Genomic DNA, 21,976 nt, shown 5'->3' with positions numbered 1-21,976 from the left:
GCCTCGGCAGGGGGCGCTCTGGAGCTCGGAGGGGCCGAGCCTGTGCTGTGTCGGTGAGCCCTCTGCCCTTTCCTTGGGCGGTGATCGGATTTGCCAACAGTTTTTGAAATCCCCTATCTTGCTATTTTCTTTCAACTCTCTAGAAAACTTTGACAAAGGTCATAACTCCACAAGCGAAATGATGAGAGGGTGGCAGGTCTCTTTAGGAGGTATCTACCAGTAATTGATCACTATGACTACTACGTAATAGACCTGATGAGGTCTTCGCAACCCTTGTATAGTTTGTAAAAATGATCAAAATCATTGGGTTTATTGGATTTCAGTGAGCGTTAATGGCTAAGGCCACTTTCCAGGTGTTTTTTCCTTCTTGAATAAGATAATTTATGCTTTAATATGATCAGTTAGAAACTTGTTCTCTGTTGTCTATTAGTTTTACAGTTATGCCACAAAGACCCTTGTAATCTTCCTTTCTGTAAAACTTTTTCTCCTTTTAAAAAGAAAGTAGGTCAGTTCTTTACCTGTTACATACACAATATTCTAAGCTTTGAATTTATTATTTCTTTACTTTTTATTGATGTATAGTTGATATATGATGTGTTAGATTCTGACGTACAGCAGGGTAGTTCAGTTCTTTTCTGTTACAGGTTATCACAGGATATTGAATATAGTTCCCTGTGGTATATAGTAAGACCTTGTTGTTCATCTCTTTTATATATAGTAGTATGTATCTGCTAATCCCAAACTTCTAATTTATCCCTCCCCCATGCCCTTTCTCCTTTGGTAACCATTAATTTGTTTTCTATGTCTGTGAGTCTGTTTCTGTTTTATAAGTAAGCTAATTTGTGTCATATTTTAGATTCCACATATATGTGATGTCATATGGAGTCTGTCTTTCTCTTTTTGACTTGACGTAGTATGATAATCTCTAGATCCATCCATGTTGCTGCAGATGGCATCGTTGCATTCTTTTTATGGCTGAGTAGTAGTCCATCACGTATATATGTACCACATCTTCTTTAACCGTTTATCTGCTGATGGACATTGAGGTTGCTTCCATGTCTTGGCTCTTGCCAACAGTGCTGCTGTGAACATTAGGATGCATGTATCTTTTCAAAGTAGAGTTTTCTCTGGATATATGCCCAGGAGTGGGACTGCTAGATCATAGGGCAGCTCGGTTCTTAGTTTCTTGAGGAATTGCATACTGTTTTCCATAGTGGCTACAGCAGTTTACATTCCTGGCAACAGTGCCCTCTGGAGGCGGAAATGGCAGCCCACTCCGGTATTCTTGCCTGGAGAATCCCGTGGACAGAGGCGTCTTGTGGGCTACAGTCCGTGGGCTCCCAGAGTCAGACACGACTGAGGGACTAACACACACATACACACTAATAGTGTGGAAGGTTCCCTTTTCTCCACAGCCTCGCAAAGACTGTAGACTTTCTGATGATAGCCAGTGTGACCTGTATAAGGTGATTGGTTTGCATTTCTCTAATAATGTGTGATATGGAGCAGTATGTCTTCTTTGTAGAACTGTCTGTTTAGGTCTTCTGTCCGATTTTTGATTGGGTGGTTTGTTTTTTGTCATTCAGTTCTATGAGCTGTTTGGAAATTAAGCCCTGTTGGTCAAATTATTTGCAGATATTTTCCTCCAGTCCATAGGTTGTCTTTTCATTTTATATATGGTTTCCTTTCCTATACAAAAGCGTCTAAATTTCCTTAGGTCCCATTTGTTTATTTTCGCTTTTATTTCTATTGCCTTGGTAAACTGACCTAAGAAACCATTGGAGAATGGTTCCTTTGCGTCGTTTTACTTGTATCTGTGTTTCTCTGACTCTATGAATTCAGGAGAAGCAGCTCTCTCCTGTGGGCCTGAAGGGGTGTTTATATGTGAGTGTCCTGGCCTCTCCTGTGGAAGCCCTGTTACCAAGTGCTTCCTCGTATAGAACAGAAACCTGTTTCTCTTTCATTGTAACTCACCGGTCCTCATTTTGGGGCGCCTGGAGTTAAGATTCGGAGCTGTGATGGTTAGGTCTTTATCTGTACTCTCTATTTGCCCCAGGCCCACAGAGGTTCTGGGATAAGCCTGTTTTCCAAAGCCCTCAGTTTTAAGCCACTCTTCATGGGACGTAGTTCCAAGTACTGCCATCATTTGGTTGTCATCAGAGCATGTTCAGCTCTAAAAGTGGTGTATCCTGACTGGTCTTCTCAGCAAAGTCAAGTACTTTATTGCCTTTTCTGTCATATTCCAGGTCAGGACACAGTACGTCTACATTAATCAACATGTCCTTGAAACAGTAATTTCATAGGCTTCCCAGGTGGCGCTAGTGGTAAAGAACCCACCTGCCAGTGCAGGAGACATAAGAGACCCGGGTTCGATCCCTGGGTGGGGAAGATCCCCTGGAGAAGGAAATGGCAATCCACTCCATATTCTTGCCTGGAGAATCCTGTGGACAGAGGAGCCTGCCTGGCTTCAGTCCATAGGGTCACACAGAGTTGGATACGACTGAAACACACAGGGATATAAAGTTCTAATAAAACAGAAAACAATCATCTATCTAGAAAAGGTTTCTAAATTTTTCTGCTTTCTTTCTTGCTAAAGATTATTAACTCTAAAATTTTGATTAATAAGTATTTCTACTGTAAATACAATGAATTTCATGTTTTCTTTTGTGGCAATCTTTTACTCATACAGAAAATGTTTAGTTAAAAAAAATAAGAAAGGGGTTAGTTTGTGGCCTGAATTAAGAGCCTTCTTTTCCTTGAGTTACATGCCAACTTTTGCCATCATTTCTTTCAGATGATGTAGATCTGATTCTTCCCTTCAAGTAGAGCTACACGAAAGCCCAAAGGATCTATTATCAGGGCATTTGTAAACCAAAATAAAGTCATATCAATTTTAAGCCATATCAGTACTATTTTAAACGTTTTTATAATTTCATGTAACTCACTAAAGAAAATACTGATCAAAAGATTGAAAGGTCATATGCATATAATATTAATATGCATAGATAATTGAGATTAGTGGCTTCACTTACAGTGTACTCAGTTTTACATAATGAAATTAATTTTGTATATGACACAATTATTTAAATTATTTAAAATTATTTTATGGTAATTGACTTTTTATAAATTTTGCATATAGTGTTTTTGTTGTTTCTGGATAATTATTTTTCTGCTACTTTTCCATTATAGGTGATTCAGCAGACATGTCAGGTAAGGAAATTTACCACTTTCTATTTTACTCATATTGTTAAGCAGTGATAGCCTACATTTTTATAGAATAATAAGATAGTTGAACTAGTTTGGGTTTTTTAAAAGTCAAGAATGTATCATTTTAATGTCATGATGCTGAGCCCAATCTACAGTAATTTTTTTTAAACTGATATATTTTGACTTTGTTAGTGTGCTCAGAATTGTTGTAAGCACTTTACTTGTGTTACCTATTTAGTCATCAAAAGAATTCTCCATAGTAGGTATTAACTTACCAATATCATATAGCTGGTAGGAATAAAGATGGGGCTAAAACTTGATCCTAAGTATGAATCAGTAAATTTTATTGCCTAGAAATAAAAATTTTTCAATTACTATTTTTATATAATCATCAAAATTATTGCACATTAGATCAACAGAACATTGAAAGATTTGAAAATAACTTTTTATTATTGAATTTGACCGTGACTTTGTGAAGTGTACAAAGCTCTTAGATGAACAAATGCATGTCAGTTGTATTTAGATATTATAATAGCTAGGCTTTTTCAACTCAATTTCAGTTCATATAATATAGTAAGAATTAACAGTCTGTTAAGAAAACATTTGTATCCATTTCCTTCTCCTCCAGGAAAAAGCATGACTTTGTGATTTGACTATTTACCCGCAAATGTATTCAACACAGCAGACAAGGGCCTTGCTCTCTTGGGCTGCACTCAGGAGCAGAGGTTAGCAGACTTAGAGCCCTTGGGCCTGATCTGCCCACCACCTGTTTTTGTACAGCCTGTGACTGAGTGTAGTTTTTAGTCATTTAAATAGTTGGAAAATATCAAAGAAAGAACAAAATTTCACAAAACATGAGAAGTGTATGGAATTCAGATTTCAGTGTCCACAGATGAGGTTTTCTGGACACGGCCCGGCTCGTTCAGTCACGTACTGACCATGGCAGCTTTGGTGCTCTCATGGCAGAGTTGCAGCAGAGACTGTTTCTAACACTCATCGCTTTCCAGGCTTGGCAGACGACAGATTGCAGTGATTCTATTTTAAAGCTTGACAGGTTTTGCGTGCTACGTGTGTTGCTATATTCCACAACATTTTGTTGTTGTTGAAGGATAGTTGATATACAGCATTATATATAACTTTCAGGTATACAACATTGTGATTCATCTTTTATAACTTATATACCACTAAAAGTTATTACAAGATAATGGCTGTAATTCCCCTGTGCTATACAATATATCCTCACCTGTTTTACACAAAACAGTTTGCGTCTCTTAGTCTCTCCCCTAATGTGCCCCACCCACTTCCCTCTCCTTAGGTCACCACTAGTTTGCGTTCTATATCCGTGAGTCTGTTCCTGGTTTGCATGTACATCCGTTTGTATTGTTTTTTAGAGTCTACATATAGGTGATATCATACAGTATTTGTCTTTCTCTATCTGACTTATTTCACTAAATATAACATTCTTTAGGTGTATCCACTTTGCTGCCAATTTGCTTTTTTAACCATTGTATATCTATCATGGCAAAAGAGGAGAGGGGAAGGGAAAAATAGACTCTGAATGTCAGACTATAAAGGCACAGTGAAGTGTGGGTTTTGTTGTCAAATGAGATGGAGAAGGAAATGGCAACTCACTCCAGTATTCTTGCCTGGAGAATCCCGTGGACAGAGGAGCCTGGTGGGCTGCTGCCCATAGGGTCGCACAGAGTCGGACACGACTGAAGCGACTTAGCATGACATGGTAAAAACATTGTGCTTTTTACGCAGGGATACTGTAGCTGTGCTGAAAGAATAAAGTCTATGTCAACATTTTCACACTGACTTTATTGCAATATCCCCAGGTCACAGGAAAGCAAAAATCAGAAAAATTAGGAACTTTAAAACAGTATCTTGGGACTTCCCTGGTGGTCCAGTGGCTGGGACTCCAGGCTTCCACTGCAGGGGGCTCGGGTTCAATCCCTGGTCAGGGAGCTAGGATCCTGCATGCAGTGTGGTGTGGCCAAAAACAAATAAATCAAATTAAATTTTAAAAAATTATTTTAAAAAACACAATATCTCATCACAACAGAATTTCTTCAAAAAATAAAATATGCCTAAAACCTAAGTAAGGTTCTGAATGACTCATTTGTTAGCTAATTAAGACAAGCTGTTTATTGCTGGCTTAATTAAATCATGTTTGACTGCAATGAATGAGTGTCCAGAGAAAATAAACTTGTTTAAGATCTTTTGTCAAGAACCGTTGCTAAAACAATTGAGGGCTTTGCAAACAACATCAGTAGTCACTAAAAACAGGCAAAAAAGGGGCAGATGATTCTGAATGGTTTCCCTTGGTTCTTGATAGGTTGACAGATGTTGCCAGTTGTTTATTTGAGGAATCAGTGCTGACTTTTAAGTAAAGTTTGCCTCTATAAATGGTCCAGTTTGCCTCTATAAATGGTCTCCGTGGAACAATTTGAAAAGATAATATTTTCAAATAACTTAAGAAAACATTAATTCAGTACAACCTGAAGTGGAATCTGTTAAGATGTACTACAGCTGAGGATGGTAAAAATATGTGTGGAGCTAGAGCCGAAAAGAGGATAGTTAGTAAAATTTACATGGCTTATAAACTTTAAAGGCACTTGAAGCCTATGGTTTATTCACTGTGTTATTCCTCAGCAGGTGCTTTGTGAAAAATATTTCAATCTATCATGTATGATTGAAGCTCAGTATTTTGTTATTGACAGTCAGTAATTAACTTTATTTGCTCTCATAGCCTTAACCATCATCAATTCCATTAATTTCTGTCAGAAATAGAAGGTGAATGTCCGGACTTGCCCTACCACAGCAGTTCAGTGGTTTAGCAGTGGTAACATTTTTTGTTGTTGTTCTTTGCAATTTCTGTCACTCAGAGCCAGGACTGAAATTTTTCTGAGACAAACTGCCCTCGGTCTCTATTATGGAAAACTGAATGGCTTTGGAAATGAGTTTTTGCTGCAGATTTGATAATGTTTCATAATGATTCAACCTGAAATTACAAGGAAACTACAATTACAGTTACATACCTTGAAATTACAGTGCTTATATGTGAAACTTATACCGCAGGAAAGTCATTTGGTGACAACTAATCTTTGCATCACAAGTCATGCCAAACTGCACTGTGTACATTTCATACCATCAGAAATTAAGACAAGACACCAGATTCCTTTTCCCACACAAATTTGCAGCAAGTATATTTTCTGGGCTTAAATTTCAATTCCAGCAGCATTGTTTTTAGATCTTGTACAAGTGTAAAGAAAATTGCCACATTTAAAAAATCTGTTTAACTGTACAGTTGAGAATTTCCACCTAACCTTCAATTTATAGTTATTATTCTGCAATATAATACATGCTAAAAAGACAAACATCAGGCCAGAACAACTAATACAGTTTTCTGAATGCCTTCCAAGTGATTAACATGCTCAATTAAAATCATTTGCTTTTGGAGTGATATTCATATTTGACAGTACCTATCTGTGAGACATTGTCAGAGTTGAAAATCATTATAGGCCATCATTAACAGATGAACATTTGTAATTTTTTAAAAAAATAAAGAACATTGACTTTGAACCCCACTTAAGTGAATTAATATTCCCCCTCAAAAAATTAATTCTCATTAGATACTATAAAAATTTTCACTCAGTGATTTTCATCAATAAAAATTTTGTGGAAATTTGTTTTCCACAAAAGAAAATTGTTTTCTTTTATTACATAAGAACCTACATAATATCTTCAATTTTGTCTCTTTTAGAGACAGGCAATAAATAAATACATTTTAAAAAATAACATGATCTAAGATGGTGATAAACATGATAAAAAAACAACAGGGTGATAGCAACAGAACAGTGGTTTTTTCCAGAAGTAGTAAGATTTAGTGAGGCCAAAAATGGTACTAGACAGTGGCAGCCGAAGGGTGACCTGGGGGCTCCAGACTCAGGCCTGGTTTAAGACTCCTAGACCACCCACACCTTCAGTGGTCCTAGAGAATCAAGGCACAGTGGTCCTAGATCTGTGTCTCTTTCAAAGCTCTGCTCCGAGGGTCACACAGAACCTGCTTCTACAAGCTTCTGCCCAGGGTAGCCCGCTGAAGACTCAGAGACCAAGATTTGTTTTGGGGGGCTGATCACAAGGACACAAAGCCACAACGACTGAAATACCATACTCCCAGGAGAAAGCAGGTATTTGGTGCCCCAGTTCAGTTTCAGTTCAGTCGCTCAGTCGTGTCCGACTCTTTGCGACCCCATGAATCGCAGCACACCAGGCCTCCCTGTCCATCACCAACTCCCGGAGTCTACCCAAACTCATGTCCATCGAGTTGGTGATGCCATCCAACCATCTCATCCTCTGTCGTCCCCTTCTCCTCCTGCCCCCAATCCTACCCAGCATTAGGGTCTTTTCCAATGAGTCAACTCTTCGCATGAGGTGGCCAAAGTATTGGAGTTTCAGCTTCAACATCAGTCCTTCCAGTGAACACCCAGGACTGATCTCCTTTAGGATGGACTGGTTGGATCTTCTTGCAGTCCAAGGGACTCTCAAGAGTCTTCTCCAACACCACAGTTCAAAAGCATCAATTCTGCTGCACTCAGCTTTCTTCACCATCCAACTCTCACATCCATACATGACCACTGGAAAAACCATAGCCTTGACTAGACGGACTTTTGTTGGCAAAGTAATGTCTCTGCTTTTCAATATGATATCTAGGTTGGCCATAACCTTCTTTCCAAGGAGTAAGCGTCTTTTAATTTCATGGCTGCAATCACCATCAGCAGTGATTTTGGAGCCCAGAAAAATAAAGTCTGACACTGTTTCCCCATCTATTTCCCATGAAGTGATGGGACCAGATGCCATGATCTTAGTTTTCTGAACGTTGAGCTTTAAGCCAACTTTTTCACTCTCCTCTTTCACTTTCATCAAGAGGCTCTTTAGTTCTTCACTTTCTGCCATAAGGGTGGTGTCATCCGCATATCTGAGGTTATTGATATTTCTCTCAGCAATCTTGATTCCAGCTTGTGTTTCTTCCAGCCCAGCGTTTCTCATGATGTACTCTGCATATAAGTTAAATAAGCAGGGTGACAATATACAGCCTTGACGTCCTCCTTTTCCTATTTGGAACCAGTCTGTTGTTCCATGTCCAGTTCTAATTGTTGCTTCCTGACCTGCATACAGGTTTCTCAAGAGACAGGTCAGATGGTCTGGTATTCCCATCTCTTTCAGAATTTTCCACAGTTTATTTATCTGGTGCCCCAGATGGACAAAATAGCCTTATCAACACAGGAAATATTTCAAAAGTCAGGTTCTTAGGCATTAGCAAGCAGGCCATTCTAGTGATAGTGAATTCAGTCCTGCTTGTGTTAACTCTTTGCTCTGGAGGCCCTAAAGCTGAATTAAGAAACAGGAAGGTTAGTGTGACTGGAGTAAGGCCTCTGAGATGAACTTTGAAAAAGGTTGGGTCAGTCATGTAGGGCTTGCAGGTCATAGAGAGGAGTTTGCATTCCTAGCAAGTACAGAGTCCATTACCAGAGAGTTGTAGGCAAGGGAGTTTATGTGATCTAATTTATACTCTGAGAAGATCACTCTCTGCACTATTAAGAATATAGAGAGGAAAGAGCCTCCAGAAAATTGGGAGGCTCTTGGAGTAGTCCAAGCAAAAGACATTTTAAACTATGGTGGTAGGAGTGAAAATAGAACTAGACAAAGATGGCTTAGATTTTAGAGGTAGATCCAGCAGTCTTTCTGATAAAGTGGACTGGGAGCATGATGGAGAGTAAGGAATAGAGACTAACTTAATTTCTTGCTTGAGCAGCTGGCTAAATGAGATAGTGGAATACTTTGGGAGAGAGTTAGGCAGGAAGAAATTATCTGCAGTCATTAGGAATGAAGGGAGTATAGGTTCAAATGCAGGAAAACTGGTAGGTTTGGAGGTGGGAAAATAAGGAAGATCCTTTCTGATGGCTTTTGTTGATACTTCATCATCTGAGGGTGAGGAGGTGGTGAGGTAATGGGACAAGTTTCAAAATTCTCACTTTGGAATGTGGGAGAGTAAATGTATGTATTAGAGAAGGTATGGTCTGACTACCATCTGAGTACAGTAGTTGTGTTTTGAGTTGGCCCTAAGGGAACATCTTTTGTCTCTGGCAGAGTTTTATCAGCCCATCTAAGACTGTGTGAGGAGGTAAGAATCTTGACACTTTTGATCCTTAAGGCAAGTCAAGGAGGGAGAGCTCTGTCTGGTATAGGTCACTGTTTGTCCCGATAGACAGTTCATTCAATGACTTAGTGGTCTTCCATGGGCCCTCTCATGACCGAAAAGGAAATTGGTCATCGCCCAGGAGTGCAGAGGGAGGGTGCCCGCCTGCCTTTGCTGATTCAGGAGCCACAGTGTGCTTCCCAGCCCTTCCTCTCTGCCATCCACAGCACTGGCTTCACCCACGAGGCTGCTGTATTTGTGCTATAAAAGGGTTGGAGTTACATGCCTCCTTGCCTTTTCATCAAGTGGGAAAGAGAATAAAATCCTCTTTCAAAACCTGACCTAAAATTAGTGCTTCTTGGGTCTTCCCTGGGTGATCCAGTGGCTAAGACCTCTCACTCCCAATGCAGGGAGCCCAGGATTGAGCCCTGATAAAGGAACTAGATCCACATGTCGCAACTAAGACCCAGTGCAGCCAAATAAATGAATATTTTTAAAAATAATAATAAAATTAGTGGTGCGTTTTAGCCTGAGTGAGTCATTTTAAGATGTGCGCAAAGCCCTGAACTGAATCACCAATGTCAGGGGTGAGGGGATGGGACGGGAAGGATTGTGGGATGTGTGGAGGTCTTATCACAATGGGCGTAGACTATTAAGTTGACCATGCAGTGTCTTTCCCCTGAATCACTTGTACTGCATGAGGGAGGCATGGATTCCTGAATAAAATCAGAGCTTTATTAAGAAAGAAGGAAGGAAGGAGTGCTGGGTCCAACATTAGTGGTAATGTTGTCCACTATAGAAGAAGTGAAGTGAAGTGAAGTCGCTCAGTCGTGTTTGAGTCTTTGGGACCCCACGGACTCTAGCCTACCAGGTTCCTCCGTCCATGGGATTTTCCAGGCAAGAATACTGGAGTGGGTTGCCATTTCCTTCTTCAGGGGATCTTCCCAACCCAGGGATCGAACCCAGGTCTCCCGCATTGTAGGCAGATGCTTTTTACCGTGCCAGCCATCGGTACACTTAATGGTCCATATTAAAATCTTGTTTTTAAAACGCACCGTTTACTGTGCTGCATCAAGGCAAACTAGGGGATGAAAAAAAATCTTTTAAACCTTTGATTCTTATGAAATCCACTTGTAATTTTAAGAGACCCTTATGGGCTCCCCTGGTGGCTCCATAGTAAAGAATCCGCCTGCCAATGCAGGAGACACAAGTTCAACCCCTGGTCCGGGAAGATCCCACATGCCGCGGAACAAGTAAACCCACGCGCCACAACTCCTGAGCCTGTGCCCTGGAGCTCTGCGCAGCCTAGAGCCCCTGCTCCGCAGCAAGAGAGGCCCCTGCAGCAAGAAGCCCGCGCTCTGCAGCTGGAGAGGAGCTGTGCAGTCGCTAAAGCCCGGCACAGCCGTGAACGGACAAAGTTATTTAAGAGAGAGGGACCCTGTGGCATCTGTGTCCTGGAGACGGAGAGTGAAGAATGGTTACGGATGGTTGGTAGGGTTGATTTTCCGGAGAAAGTCAGTGTGGGAACAGCAGGAATAGAAGCTAGGTGCTGACAGCACGCACCTCTAGAGGCTAGCTCTGCCAGCACTGAGGTGTGTGACCCAGGGCAAGGCTTCTCTGAGCCTGAGTTCACAGGAACACAGAATCGCCCAGAAGCAGGGATTAGAAAGGACGAGCCGTCCCTGATAATATGCCAGGTCCGTGAGACGTCCCTATCTGGTGACCTACAGGAAGGGCAGAAGTAGGAGTAGTATCTCTGCTACCCCAGCATCATGCATGACCACTTTCAAATTACAGGAGAAAGTCAGACAACACAATCTACCTTTCGTAAGGTAGACCTTGAGAATGTCCAGTTTAAATCTTAAATATTTCTCCTGATGTAAGTTTAGAGCACTCTAAATGTGTAACATTCTCATAACATAGTCATACCTATGTTTTAAGACATAAATTCTTGGTGTAAGTTCTTACCGTCTTATTTGATTTTTTTCATAAAAGTTTGAAAAGTTCAGTAATTCAGTTTACTTAAAATTACTTGCTATTTAAATTTTAGGTTAATATAATTCTTTGTAATTTATGAAATATTAAATTTTTGGAGAATATGGAGTGTTCTTTCTTAAAAATCCATTAGCCACATCATCACATTTAGACAAATACAGTATATGGATTGCCCAGAGTTTCTTTTTATAGATATAAAAGCATTTCTGTATTACAGAAGACCTGTTTAATATTTGTCACTGGCAAAAAATTATAGAATGATCTCCAGTATGTGTGTGTATATATCATATACATATATATATAAATCACCTAGCATTTCTTACTGAATTAAGTTTACCAGTTCCTCATATCCTTTCACTTTTATTGCATGAGGAACATTCTAATTTTAGTCCAGTGCTTAAATTATTGTGATCAATTTTTCAGACATAACTGCTCTATTATGTGGTTAATTGTTATGTCTGTTTCCAAGTTGGTTTTATTTTTTTACAGTTGCATAAATCTTTGAACAATTTTTACTTAATGATACTCAAATTTAACTCCCTGGGTTAATATATTGTAACCTTGTTTGAAGAACTGTCAGCTTTAATTTATCATTGTATACTATAAATTGTAGATGGTGTAAAATATAGTCTAACTTTATCAGACTGTTTCTTTAAAGACTAGAATTTCTTTCTGCATCAAGTGATTTTAAGACAGCTTGTCATTATGTAATATTTCTCTATTTTTGCAATATTTGTAGCAGATTTATAATTTGAAGCAAATAAACTTTCATGTTTTAATTATTTACTAAAAGTACTTATGTTCTGAGACTGAACATAAGTCTGTTTCTTTTTATAGGGTGCAATTCATGAAAAAAGAACAGCTCAAAACTTTGGTTTTTTAACTTAGAAAATTCAGAGAACTGGGATATCTTTTTAAGCAGTAAAAATGGCTACAAAGAAAAAAAAAGTATTATTTTTAAAAGGATAAGCAGTTGTATTTCTGCCATAAAACCCTGTTTTTTAAAAAACTACTGTCTTATAGAGTGATATGCACTTAGCTTTCACCAGATATATGTCTATTCAGTTGAAAATTTCCTTTGTCATCTATTCATGTGATTTCCTACCTATTCCCTTTCTCAATTTGTATTCACTTTCAGTCTCTCCTTCATATAACATAAGTACTAAATATATCTTGGTATTTCATTATTGGGTAATGTTTGTATATTTCTCCATAATATACATAATTATATAAAGACTTAACATGTATCTAGAACATGCGTTTTTTTTTTGAAAAGTTGTTCAGAGTTGTGATTGCTTGATTTGTCTACAATCTGTTTTCTAAAAAGTGCTGTTGGAGCCTGAGGAAGTAGTCTGTATTTTTTTTCCCTGTCTCTTTCCTTTCCTTTTTTTTAAATTCAGTCTTAGTTTTGAGTTATTTTTTATTAAGTGCACAGTCCTTTGGTATGTATTTTTTCCATGTTTCAGACATAAGTCTGTGTCAGCCTTAGAAATGGAAACGTCTGTAACAGGTGTATTACAGCTGCTGGATTCTGCCTTTGTTTAGCTGCGGCCCCGTCTGTTCACATCTGGGACGCCGTGAGCAAGCAGACTCTGTCCATACTGAGATGCCGCCACTCCAAGGGAGTGTGTTCGGTCAGTTTCAGTGCTACTGGCACACGCCTGCTCTCTGTGGGGCTAGACCCAGAGCATACAGTTACCGTTTGGAGATGGCAAGAAGGTAGGATTTTTCTCTTTGTAATTTAAATAAATAAGTAAAAATAGGGTGAAACGAATTTTCTATTTCATATTTGTATTAACTTACTGATTGAAACCATTATTCATTACAGCCCTACTCAGTACACATACAAAGCTGTTGTAGGTGGGTTCCACTTTAAAAACCCAGTGAAAGTGTAAACAAAGCATAAATTAATGAGTTACTAATATTAAAATGATTCACTGCTCTCTCCTTTCAATAAGAAATTGTGCATAAAAGGGTCTTGTAATTGATATTTGGTTGGTTATAGAGGATCTTACTGAAGAATGGAAGTGAATTATGTTGCAAGTGATAATGGAAGAGCAATAAGGTAATACTACTTTACTACACTTCAGATAAAACTTTGCAGTTACAGAGCTGTTATAAAAAGTGAAATTCACCTTTCGGCCAGAACTGCCACCTTCCAGTAATTCGCCAAAATGCCCAGCACAGAGGACAAGAGGAGAGGCACCTGCTGCATGTTCTCTAGGCTTTTAGAAAACAGGGACCCTTGTTCCTTTGGCCACATACTTGCAAATCTACGAGAAAGGTGATACTGTAGATATCAAGGGAACAGATACTGTTCAAAATGGAATGCCCCACGAATGGCACCATGGCAGAATGGGAGAGGCTAGTGTAGCCCAGCACGCTGTTTGACTTCCCTGTAAGCAGACAGGGGCAAGATCCTTGCCAAGAGAATTAATGTGTGCACTGAGCATTTTACACACCCTGAGAGCCAGACAGCTTCCTGAGATGCTTGAAGGAAAGTGATGGGAAACAGAAGGAAGCCAGCGAGAAAGGGACTCGGCTTCAGCCGGGGCTCCAGCCAGTCCAGCCAGAGAAGCGCACGTCATGAGAACCGGCGGGAAGGAACCTGAACTGTCGGAGCCCATCCCCGTGAATTCATGGCCTGATGAGCGTAAAGAAAGGTCTGAACTGTGAAAAAAATAAAAAGTGAAACTCACAGAGCTACATAGAAAAAAAAAAATGGTTCCTACAATCTAAAATGCCCCTTAAATTATAATGAAGCCCTCCTTAAATCATACATCACTTGCAAAAATGTGTGAAAAGGACCCTAGTAATCGTCTGCTGCGTGATTGCTAGGTAGCAGTGCAAGGGACAGGCCCTCTCTTTGTGTGGGTGTGGGGGGGTGTGGGTGTGTGTGGGGGGGTGTGGGTGTGGGTGGGTGTGAATGTGTGTGGGTGTGTGTGTGTGTGTGTGGGTGTGGGTGTGGGTGTGTGGGTGGGTGGGTGGGGGGTGTGGGGGGGGTGTGGGGAGGGGTGTGGGGGGGTGTGGGTGTGGGGGGGTGTGAATGTGTGTGTGGGTGTGGGTGTGGGTGTGTGGGTGGGTGGAGGGGGCGGGTGCTGCACCACGAGGTTTGTGGAATCTGAGCTCCCCCACCAGAGATTGAACCTGGGCCCTTGGCAGTGAACGTGCCAAGTCCTAACCACTGGACTGCCCGGGAATTCCCTGCGCATTCTTGCTATAAGCATTTGTTTTTTGAACTATATGTTCTCAATAACTGTTTAATCCTATAAAAAAAAAAAAAATCAGCTGAGCTCTTATTACTCACCTAGAAAATTCTGTTGTGTCTTTTTTATTAGGTGCCAAAATTGCCAGCAGAGCTGGTCACAACCAGCGTATTTTTGTGGCCGAATTCCGACCAGATTCAGACTCCCAGTTTGTCTCTGTGGGAGTAAAGCACGTCAAGTTCTGGACCCTGGCAGGAAGAGCTCTTCTCAGCAAGAAAGGGCTACTGAGCACTCTGCAGGATGCCCGGATGCAGACCATGCTTGCTGTTGCGTTTGGTGCAGTATGTCTCTTAAATTGCCTGTGGTTGTGTAGCTGTGAATGACCCAAACTGGACTGTGTTGAATTTTCTTGCCTTAGATAGATGAGCCACATGAATGTTGTGTATATGACACTGTAGTCCACTAATTCTAGCCTGTGTCCTGGTCATGCCTGTATTTCATTTTTCCAATTCTGATACTTTCAGAAGTCAGGGAGTGGGAAAGAAAGTTAACGAGGAGAAAGGTTACGGTGGAGCACTTGCGTCCTTGGGCCGTGGCCATTCCCAGAAGCCTTCCTTAACTTTCTGTCACCCTAAGTCTCCGAGGTCCTAATAATTTGTCAGAATAAAAGATAAATTGTGACATATGACTTCCCAGTGTTTAAGAGGGTGCTTGGTTCAGGACTTCCTGTGCTTCCTGCCGTCTTAACTCACTGCTTATGCTGTGGTTGGAAGTGCTCAGGGCCAGTGTCTCATCGGGAGGAACGTGAGCGCAGCCCGGCCCTGGTTTACTAGGAAGGGTGCTCCAGGGCCGTCTCTTCCCCGCCCCTCATGCCACTTGGACTTGTGGTTTACAAGACACATCTCTTTCCTTTAACATCTTGTCCTGGCCAGGCTTTTTAAACCCTTTGGTGCATCAAAAAACTAAGTTGGTTTTCTTTAAGTATTTATGTTGGGTATGTAATACTTGAAGGAAGAAAAGTGTAATTCTGGAATCTTAAAACTTACATTTTTGAGGGAAAACACCACTGAAAATGCTCGTTATGCCACGTCAAACTTCAGCTAAATATCATGGAGTTTCTTACTACAAGACCAGTAATTTCCTTTCTGGATGAAAACTGTACACACTCAAATGCTTGACATTATTATGCCCATATACATTAACTTTCTTCAGATATAAAATTCCTTATTTAATCAATTGCCCATTCCCAATGGAAAATAAACTTGAAGATAAGAATTTTAGGCCTAACTGACTTGTTTATGTTTGAAGCAACAGTGCAAATCAGTGCAAATGTTTTGTTACAAAACAAAATGGGTTGATGTTCACTGTATCTACTACTATGGGCAAGAATCCCTTAGAAGAAATGGAGTAGCCGTCATGGTCAACAAAAGAGTCTGAAATGCGGTACTTGGGTGTGGTCTCAGAAATGACAGAATGATCTCTGTTCGTTTCCAAGGCAAACCATTCTCTGTCACAGTATCCAAGTCTATGCCCCAGCCACTGATACTGAAGAAGCTGAAGTTGAACGGTTCTGTGAAGACCTACAAGACCTTCTAGAGCTAACACCCAAAACAGATGTCCTTTTCATTATAGGGGACTGGAGCGCAGAAGTAGGAAGTCAAGAGACACCTGGAGGATCAGGCAAGTCTGGCCTTGGAGTGAGTACAGATTGAAGCAGGGCAAAGGCCAACAGAGTTTTGCCAAGAGAATGCAGTGGTCATAGAAAACACCCTCTTCCAACAACACAAGAGATGACTCTATACATGGACATCATCACATGGTCAATACTGAAATCAGTTTGATTATATTCTTTATAGCCAAAGATGGAGAAGCTCTATACAGTCAGCAAAAACAAGACCAGGAGCAGACTGTGGCTCAGACCATGAACTTCTTATTGCCAAATTCAGACTTAAATTGAAGAAAGTAGGGAAAACCACTAGACCATTCAGGTATGACCTAAATCAGGTACTTTACGATTATACAGTGGAAGTGACAAATAGATTCAAGGGATTAGATCTTATAGACAAAGTGCCTGAAGGTTCGTGACACTGTACAGGAGGCAGTGATCAAGACCATCCCCAAGATGAAGAAATGCAAAAAGGCAAAATGGTCATCTGAGGAGGCCTGACAAATAGCTGAGAAAAGAAGAGAAACAAAAGACAGGAGAAGAGGAAAGACACACCCATCTGAATGCAGAGTTCCAAAGAATAGCAAGGAGAGGTAAGAAGGCCTTCTTAAGTGAACAATGCAAAGAAAGGAAAACAATAGAATGGGAAAGATTAGCAAGCTCTTCAAGAAAATTAGATACACCAAGGGAACATTTCATGCAAAGATGGGGACAATAAAAGACAGAAACGGTATGAACCTAACAGAAGCAGAAGATACTAAGAAGAGGGAAAGAATACACAGAAGAACTGTACAAAAAAGATCTTCATGACCCAGGTAACCACCATGGTGTGATCACTCACCTAGAGCCAGACCTCCTGGAATGCAAAGTCAAGTGGGCCTTAGGAAGCATCCCTACGAACAAAGCCAGTGGAGGTGATGGAATTACAGTTAAGCTATTTCAAATCCTAAAGATGATGCTGTGAAAGTGCTGCACTCAATATGCCAGCAAATTTGGAAAACTCAGCAGGACTGGAAAAGGTCAGTTTTCATTCAATCCCAAAGAAAGGAAATGCCAAAGAATGCTCAAACTACCACACAATTGCACTCATCTCACACACTAGCAAAGTAATGCTCAAAATTCTCCAAGCCAGGCTTCATCAGTACGTGAACCGTGAACTTCCAGATGTTCAAGCTGGTTTTAGAAAAGGCAGAGGAACCAGAGATCAAATTGCCAACATCCGCTGGATCATCGAAAAAGCAAGAGAGTTCCAGAAAAACATCTATTTCTGCTTTATTGACTACGCTAAAGCCTTTGTGTGGGTCACAGCAAACTGTGGGAAATTCTTAAAGAGATGGGAATACCAGACCACCTGACCTGCCTCCTGAGAAATCTGTATGGAGGTCCAGAAGCAACAGTTAGAACCGGACATGGAACAATGAACTGGTTCCAAATTGGGAAAGAAATGTGTCAAGGCTGTATATTGTCACCTGGCTTGCTTAACTTCTATGCAGAGTACATTGTGCGAAATGCCAGACTGTATGAAGCACAAGCTGAAATCAAGATTGCCGGGAGAAATATCAGTAACCTCAGATACGCCGATGACACCACCCTTATGGCAGAAAGTGAAGAGGAACTAAAGAGCCTCTTGGTGAAAGTGAAAGAGGAGAATGAAAAAGCTGGCTTGAAACTCAACATTCAAAAAACCAAGATCATGGCATGTGGTCCCATCACATGGCAAATAGATGGAGAAACAGTTGAAACAGTGACAGACTTTAGTTTCTTGGGCTCCAAAATCACTTACGATGGTGACTGCAGCCATGAAATTCAAAGATGGTTGCTCCTTGGAAGAAAAGCTATGACCAACCTAAACAGCATATTAAAAAGCAGAGACATTACTTTGCCAACAAAGGTCCGTCTAGTCAAAGCTGTGATTTTTCCAGTAGTCATGTATGGATGTGAGAGTTGGATGGTGAAGAAAGCTGAGCGCCGAAGAATTGATGCTTTTGAACTGTGGTGTTGGAGAAGACTCTTGAGAGTCCCTTGAACTGCAAGGAGATCCAACCAGTCCATCCTAAAGGAGATCAGTCCTGGGTGTTCATTGGAAGGACTGATGCTGAAGCTGAAGCTCCAATACTTTGGCCACCTGATGTGAAGAACTGACTCATCTGAAAAGACCCTGATGCTGGGAAAGATTGAAGGCAGGAGGGGAAGGGGGTGATAGAAGATGAGATGGTTGGATGGCATCACCAACTCAATGGACATGAGTTTGAGCAAGCTTTGGAGTTGGTGATGGACAGGGAGGCCTGGAGTGCTGCAGTCCATGGGGTTGTAAAGAGTCGGACATGACTGAGTGACTGAACTGAACTGACTCAGTTTAAGCCTTTTTGAATATACTCTGATCTTCCCTGGTGGCTCAGTCGGTATAGAATCCGCTTACAATGCATGAGACCCAGGTTTTGATCCCTGCGTCAGGAAGATCCCCTGGAAAAGGAAATGGCAACCCACTCCAGTCTTCTTGCCTGGAAAACCCCATGAACAGAGAAGCCTGGCGGGCTACAGTTCATGGGGTCACAAGAATCAGAAACTACTTAAGTACTAAACCACTGCCACGCTAGGGGCTATGAGAAGAGCAGGGGAAGTAAAATGCTAGTTTTTACATTCCAGTCGCAGATAAGGCATAAATTAATGATGCTCCTGTATGACAAGTATAATCATTGTTTTCCAAATATTAGTTATAGAGGTTAAGCATAAATATGAGGAATTTGAAACAATATTAAATTGTTGTAGGGAAATTAAACATACAAACTAGTATTCTCAGAAAGATTAAAGAAAATCTGTTTTTGGTATAATTCAAACCTTATTTTCTCATTGGTTGTTTCCATATTGTTTTTGGTGCAGGATCTTATACGAGTTGCTGTAAAAGGGAAGTTAAAATGAGACAAAATAACACATAATGCAGAACTTGATTTCTCTTGTTTTTGCATAAATGAACTATATCAAGATTGAAATTCTCCAAATCATCTAAAGCATTCTTAAACTTTTGGTACCTTAACATATTTATCTTATTTTGGATTCATTGCAGAAATGCAATGACTTTTGCTATTTTAAGAAATCATGGCAAATGTTAATTTTCATATACAACTGCAAAACTACTATTTTGCTACAGATAAGTTTTACATTCCATGACAAAGTATTTTATCAAACCTATCAAAACTATTATGAAAGTTGTTTTCACTTCGTATTCTTTTTTTCACTCTCAGTTACTAATGAGTTTGAAGTTATTCCTTGGGCAACTAGAGGGGAGCAACTCAAAGGGATGATATAAACGAGAATTTACAGCATTTTTTAATTCAAAGGTAACTTTGAGACTGTGAACTCGCTCATTTTACACATGAAAAAGTTGATATTCACAGGGGTTAGAAGTCTTGACCAAGGTTATTCCAGCTAATAAGCAACAGACATGGAAAAGGAAGTGGCCCTAACAGAGCGAAGCCCTGAGTGCAGATTTTCTGACGCTTGACTCCACTGTTTCTCCTGCCACCCATGCTCCTTGTATCAAAAGGGCGACCGCGGCTCACGCTTACGCGGCTCACGCTTGCGCGGCTCACGCTTGCGCGGCTCACGCTTGCGCGGCTCACGCTTACGTAGAGAATTGCTGTCTGACTCTGCCTGAACCTTTGATGAGTTTATCTCCCCTCCCCCACTCCTTTTCAGAGTAACTTGACGTTTACAGGTACCATCAGTGGAGATGTCTGTGTGTGGAAAGACCACATACTGTGTAGGATCGTGGCCAGAGCTCACAACGGGCCTGTGTTTGCCATGTACACCACCCTTCGAGACGGACTGATCGTCACTGGCGGCAAGGAGAGGCCGTGAGTTCTCTGTTTTCGCAGCCTCACTGAACCCCCCGCGTCATGGCGCCTGCAGTTCGCGGTTGTGTCGAGGTCACAGGGATTGGCCTCTCTGACCTCGCTCCTCAAGTGCTGCTCCTTTACTGGCCTTTTATACAAGTGCCTTCTTGATGACTTTCATTTCTGGCCTTAAATCGTTCCCAGTTTTTTTGACACTGTAGGTAAATCTAAGCTCCAGCAACTGGGGTGATCATTTTTCTGAAATATTCATGGGTAACTATCCTGTAGGTTAGGAATTGATTTTCTTCATGTCTCTCTGCCTGTGTAAGTATTTGCTGAGTAGAATTCTGGTGATGACCTATGGGGGGATCCTTGCCACTAGATTTGGGATGCATCTTGACTGTCTGCTTCCTGTTTTGTTCAGACTGGATACTAAGGGATAAGATGCATTCTGCTGGTCTAGGAAAGGATGAGGGATTGCTAGAAATAGACTTGGCCTTGTTTGCTTGTGCTTGAGGCAAACTTGTTAGATAAAAGTTAAGACAACACGTCAAAATGTAAGTCTGAAGAGAGCCCTTTTTCTGAGTGATTTTTAAATCTCCCAGTGGAAACCAGATACTTACCATTGATTTTCTACTAATGCATTCATATGCATGTTAAAATGGAATGTGACCGGGAAGTAAGCGCACTCCTGTACAGCATTGAGAGCCCACAGACACGCAGCAGCTCTGCCTTTCACACAAAGGAAGACTGTATAAAAAGGCTGCAGGAATATGGTTTTGTCCTAAGACAGTTCGTCTAGCAGAAAATAAAGGAATATATTTTCCACCTCTTCCAAAAGAAAAACCATAAATAGGCTATATTTTATCTTTTGCATATATTACTGTGACACTTTTGTTTCCACACCTCATCTAGTCTTGCACACTCCTACTCACTAGTAACCTATTAAACTGTTTCAGCAGCATATTTAATAGTAATAGTTGGAAAGAAATATGCCCTTTTGGCCCTGATAATATATTCTGTAGCACAGCATCGCTAATCCTGTTATCTTACCTTACATTTCCATTTTCCTCTCAACATTGAGTCATTTTGGGGACCTTCCTGGAGACGCAGTGGTTAGGACTTGATGCTCCCACTTCTGTGGCCTGGGTCCAGTCCCTAGTGGGGGCACTAAGATCCCACAAGCCACATGGCATGGCCAGAAAAAAATTTTGCACGTTTCCTCAGTTAAAAGTATTATGAGAGTAAAAAGTATATGTGAGGAGGACAGACTAAGTAAACTTATGTTTACGTCAGAAAAATTAATTTCCATAAAATCTGCTTGAACTGAATGGTTGAGACACAGTGTGTTTTAAAATTGCCATAGAAAGTGTAAAGACTGGAGCCTCTTTTAGTGTTCTGCTTGTAGTTAAGTCTTTAATAATAAAAAGTATCTGTAGGAGCCAGCAGTAAGTGCGTCTCCTGGTCTGGGCGGTTCTTTTCTCAGGTCAAAGGAGGGAGGAGCCGTCAAGTTGTGGGACCAGGAGCTGAGGCGGTGCCGCGCCTTCCGGCTGGAGACGGGCCAGGCCACCGACTGCGTGCGCTCCGTGTGCAGAGGCAAGGTGCGCCCCGACAGGGGAGACTCCTCCTGGGCTCTCTCCCTCCTGCAGCTCGAGGGGCAGCCGCTGATAAGACGCGCCTTCCAGTTTCCCTGCCTCTTCTCTGCTACTTTCTTTGCAGAAAGACAAGAAGCCGTTCGCCTAAGCTCTGTATCCATATAGCTCCTCGTTTTCTTGAATCCACTCTGGTAGACAGTTGAATTTCTTTGCCAGTTGACTCGTTTTGATTAAGGCAGCTGTCTCCATTTGATGAAAAAACACAAATTGCT

General features: G+C 40.9%; 1 protein-coding gene and 1 long non-coding RNA gene across 10 annotated transcripts in view; one reads left to right on the top strand and one right to left on the bottom strand.

The window, feature by feature from the left end:
• The window catches only part of EML5 (EMAP like 5), a 156,521-nt gene that overhangs the window by 127,282 nt on the left and 7,263 nt on the right, over window positions 1-21,976 (top strand). For 3 of the 9 annotated variants that reach the window (XM_081510329.1, XM_081510332.1, XM_081510330.1), the window contains 5 exons: window positions 3,190-3,210; window positions 12,950-13,123; window positions 14,743-14,951; window positions 19,973-20,130; window positions 21,596-21,710. In XM_081510329.1, the coding sequence (XP_081366455.1) occupies window positions 3,190-3,210; window positions 12,950-13,123; window positions 14,743-14,951; window positions 19,973-20,130; window positions 21,596-21,710 (677 nt within the window). Of the gene's footprint in view, window positions 1-3,189; window positions 3,211-12,914; window positions 13,124-14,742; window positions 14,952-19,972; window positions 20,131-21,595; window positions 21,711-21,976 lie in introns of all 9 variants that reach the window. The other 6 variants (XR_014059526.1, XM_081510331.1, XR_014059527.1 and 3 more) reach the window with 5 other exon arrangements.
• On the bottom strand, window positions 6,386-19,172 carry LOC145513578 (uncharacterized). The gene is made up of 2 exons (XR_014059535.1): window positions 19,115-19,172; window positions 6,386-8,267 (listed from the first exon to the last, which is right to left on the bottom strand). It is a non-coding gene; the product is annotated as an uncharacterized LOC145513578 (long non-coding RNA).

This window comes from Giraffa tippelskirchi, chromosome 7, assembly GCF_054371585.1.
Source record: "Giraffa tippelskirchi isolate mGirTip1 chromosome 7, T2T-mGirTip1v1.2.pri, whole genome shotgun sequence".
NCBI classification, from domain to species: Eukaryota; Metazoa; Chordata; class Mammalia; order Artiodactyla; family Giraffidae; genus Giraffa; species Giraffa tippelskirchi.
This window is presented reverse-complemented; position numbering and strand designations above follow the sequence as displayed.